The 4,524-nt window shown below is 34.7% G+C and overlaps 1 protein-coding gene across 1 annotated transcript; it reads left to right on the top strand.

Annotated features, from left to right (window-relative positions):
* The first annotated feature begins 2,425 nt into the window (after window positions 1-2,425).
* On the top strand, window positions 2,426-2,968 carry LOC110693085. The gene has a single exon (XM_021870212.1). It carries the CDS (start codon window positions 2,426-2,428, stop codon window positions 2,966-2,968), a length of 543 nt encoding a protein of 180 aa, XP_021725904.1.
* The last annotated feature ends 1,556 nt before the right edge of the window (window positions 2,969-4,524 follow it).

The following is a 4,524-nucleotide window of genomic DNA, read 5'->3' as shown; positions in this document are numbered from 1 at the left end:
AAAACCTTCTTTGAATAACCTCAATTGTAACCAATGGATCTTTCTTCAATCTCTTCGAAAGTCCTATCTGCTTCAAGACTTGGAATCAACTTATATACTGCACATTCAACAAGGTTAATGCACAATATAAAGTAAGTGACTGCTTTTTCGCATAGCACTCGAGGAAACGGTTCATACTGGTTCCCCATCAGTACATAGCACATTTATCATCTAACTGCTTCCTGTATATAGATAAGTTAGTTCAATAGATAACTCATATAGTCAATAACTTATCTAGGGAAACAGTGTTCTATTATAGCTGGTTCCAACCAACTGTTTTCAACACTTATTAAAACCTGTTTCCCATAGCTGTTTGTCATCATTCAAAACCTAAGGGACTCAACACTCTGCCTACCAAAGATTTGCTGCGGAGGCGTCTCTTACTAGAGGAGGCTTTGTGTCCTTGGTGTGGCGTGGAAGATGAGACAAGTGAGCATGCCCTTGTTCGATTGCTTTCGAGTGCAGAATTTGTGGAGTGAGTGTGGGTGTGATGAGCTGATTTCAAACAGAGAGGGGAGTATGTGTGATCTCTTGGTGCGGTGGAGAGGGTCAAATGCTAGGCTAAAACAGAGAGCTGCGTTTCTTGCTTGGGTGATATGGTCCGAAAGAAATCAATGGGTCTTTGACAAAAAGCAATCTGACAACTCGATTCTTGTAGCTAGAGTGAACAGGTTGGTCGAGGAACACGGCAAGTATACTCAGATGATATACAAAGGCACTGCTGCCCCATTTAAAGCTAGCAGCTCCTCGTGGAAAGCCCCATCTGCAGGTACAGTGAAGCTAAATTCGGATGCTTGCTTGGCTGCTGAGGGATGGGTGGGGATGGGGGCTGTTGCTCGTGATAGCCATGGCAAAGTCTTATTTGCTGCAGTTAGGAGGGTGCGTGCAAATTGGCCTGTTGAGATCGCGGAGGGGAAGGCTATGCTTTTTGCAATCAAGCTGGCGAGGAGGTTTGGAGTTGAGAGGGCTATGCTTGAATCAGATTGTCAAGTTTTGATCAATCGTCTATCCAAAGCAGCAATTTATTACTCTGATTTCGACGGGGTTTTAGAGGATATTCTGTCCCTAAGTAGTAATTTCGTATCCTTCAATTGGTCTCATGTTAAAAGAGGGGGTAATATCGTTGCCCACCATCTTGCTAAGTTAGTGCCGAATGGGGTTGAACAAGTTTGGGTCGATGTATGTCCTACGGAGATTTCTCCTTATGTACTCTCGGACACTTTGTCCCTTGATTAATATATGCACTAGCTCGGCGGTTTTCAAAAAATTAAAAAAACTGAAACAATAAAATATAGAAAAATATTTTGTCACATATTCCCTCCCAAAGTAATGCCCTCTAGATCAAATAAAAAGACAAAATTACATAGTAAATGATGAGGGAATATTTTCCTTCAATATCGGAGTAACAAACACCAATTCAGCCAATAAACAAGCTAAGTTCATAAGATGTAATAGTAGGCATACTATAAGGAAACTAATTGTTATCCTTTTTTTTTTTTTTTTGAATGGAAACTGATTGTTATCCTTTGACTACAAGGCAAACACAATAAAATCTTTACTCTATATTTAACACGTAAGTCTTTAAGGTTATTTTTTTTTCTTTAATTATTATTATTTTTTCATCATAAACTAACTCCCAAGTTCATCAATGGTATTGTAGCTTCAACATTCAACAATGGCGTATTACTGAAAAATCATATAAATAATAAAATTAAATACGAAATCATAAGATAATACATGATTTTCTTAACCAAATTATGTATACATATAAGTAAATTGATTTTAATCTCATTAGCTAATAAGTTGATGCATAAATATGATGATTATACATTAATAATATTGATCTCATATATACTTTGATAATTTAAGGATGAGATTTGGACAAAAAAATAAAGGTTGAAGGTTGAAGATGCGTGGAGTGCACCATTAAAGAAGATTGAAACTATCAATATGATTATGAAGCTATCAAAATGATTTTGAAATAAATCATATGAGAATTCTTCAATTGATCGTTAAAATTAAGATAAATACTAAAATATAAGTATATATTAAAAAATTTATATTTTGAAAAAAAAAGTAATAAATCAAACAACTCTTTGCTGACTAGGCACTGACTGGGCGCTGACTTGTCATGATTTAAATGATGTGTGACTTTGATTTTTTTAAAAAATTTTAATTTTTTTACAAAGGCTAAGATTAAGCACTAAAAAATATCAACGGTTGAGATTTAGTCTGTAATCGTAGTTGACCATAATCGTCCGTAGTCGATAACTACACTAGAATCATCCATTCAGAAAACTCAATGTTAACGCCACCGCAAGTAAGCATCACAGAAAATTCAATGTTAACGCCTCAACCGCAAGCAAGCATCACAGATACAGAAGTAATGGAAGATAGGGAGACGCCACGAGAGATGTTCAACAGAGAACATGAACAATTAAGAACAGACGGGGAGAAATGGATGCGTAAGACCTCCATATCATGTATGGTTGTCGCGACTCTAGTCGCAGCTGCAGTCTTCCAAGCGATTTATCAACCACCAGACAAGCAAAAGAACGAGAAGCTATTTTTGGTATTTGTTATATCAGATGCATTCTCCTTGTTTTGCTCAATTGCGTCAATTTTAACATTCCTATCTATTGTGACTTCGACGTATGCGGAAGATGACTTCTTAGTATCATTGCCGTTGAAATTGATGGTTGGACTGGTTATGCTTCTTTTCTCCATATTGGCAATATTGTTGGCATTCACCGTGTCTATTATTATCCTTTTGCCCAACAAACCGGTGTGGATTATTGTTGTCGTCTTTGCTTGGGTTACCGGTGTTGTGTATCTCCGGCTGCATTTCCCGTTGTTGCTGGTTGTTTACCGTTCCACTTTTGGCACCAAGTATCTATTCCGTCATCAACACGAGCTTTTTCGAGATTAATTTATAGAGAACCTCCCGCTGCTGACTGCTGTTGTACAAGTGGTTATATATGAGCGGAAGCAAAAAAGTTACTACCTCCGTTACATGATATGTGCAACGATTTGATATAAAGCAGAGAGAAAAAATGTCTAATCGTTGCACATAACCTGTTACGGAGGTAGTATATCGTTCTATATGTATCATAGCTAATTGAAATTAAATGCTCTGAGCCGCTGAGCATTATCAACTAAAATATAATTATTAGTGCTTAAATTAAATAAGGGCATAGAACTCCTGAGTTATGAGTCATATAAAATGTTGCATCCGAATCCATGTACCAATCCATTATCCGTATTCGCCAACCGGTCCTGCCATGTAAGCATGCTGAGGAGGCCCACGAGCTGCTGAAGAGGCGTATGGTGAAGCCTGGCACAACGGTTGGACTACTGGGCGCCTGGGCCTGGTTCTGTTGGGAATGGACACGGTGAGGTGGCCCAATTCCCTTGCCGTTAGTTTTGGAGCCCATTGTGGTTGTTGACTTTGTTGTATATTATGAAAACTTTACCGTTCATATGACTACTCTGTAATGTATATTTTAATGATTATAAAGTTTATAATTGACATATTTTTTTCACGTAATTAATTATATTACTTTATTAATGATATTAAATAGTATTATCAACATATTTTTAAATTTATCAAATTAATATTTTCATTTATGTAAATTTTATTCTTAATTTATAGTTTCTCAGAAGAAATTTATTTTATGCTGGATTTAAATTTTATAAATTTATATTTACATTGTAGATATTATAAGACTAATTATGGCCATTTTATAATGTGAAAATAATAAACCGATCATATTACATATCATTAAAATAATATGATAGCCAATTTTTCAAATGACAGCTATATAAAATACTATTAAAATATGGTTTCAGAAAAAAAAAATAAAAAAAAAAATACTATTATAAGTATAATTTGTGACAACATTATTATTAATTTTGACGGGGACAACATTATTTACTCGTACATATGAACATAGATGTTTCTTTGAAAGATAAGTTTTAAGTTTATGTACTACATTGTCATTAGAAGGTTACATTATAAGTTGAGAAAATACATGTATGTATCAAATTACGTACGCAGATTGTTAGATTTGTCTCTTACCTACCCTAATTAATCAATTCATTGATCATTCAATATACTCGATTAATAAAAACTGTGATAAAATCTACTTAACTACCACCCAAAAACAAAAAAGGTGACAAAACAAATTAGAAAGGAAGAAAATGAAAGTATTCACATAATTAATGAGGACAGGAAGTCAGAAACAATATACTACTTTTACACAAGTTTGAAATCTCTCTTCTTTAAAGTCGTCAATTTAAGTTTATAACAAGACTGAATTTTCCGCTTACGCTATCAATTCAATTATTTTCCCCCAAAGATTAGGATACAATATCCACTTACATATTTATACCCTTAACTCGCATTCACAAGGGTTAATACTGCTAGTTGCTATATTAATTACAAATTTATATGATCGGATTTTGCTATATTTATCGATATTACTT

This window comes from Chenopodium quinoa, unplaced genomic scaffold, assembly GCF_001683475.1.
Source record: "Chenopodium quinoa cultivar QQ74 unplaced genomic scaffold, ASM168347v1, whole genome shotgun sequence".
Taxonomy (NCBI): Eukaryota; Viridiplantae; Streptophyta; class Magnoliopsida; order Caryophyllales; family Amaranthaceae; genus Chenopodium; species Chenopodium quinoa.
This window is presented reverse-complemented; position numbering and strand designations above follow the sequence as displayed.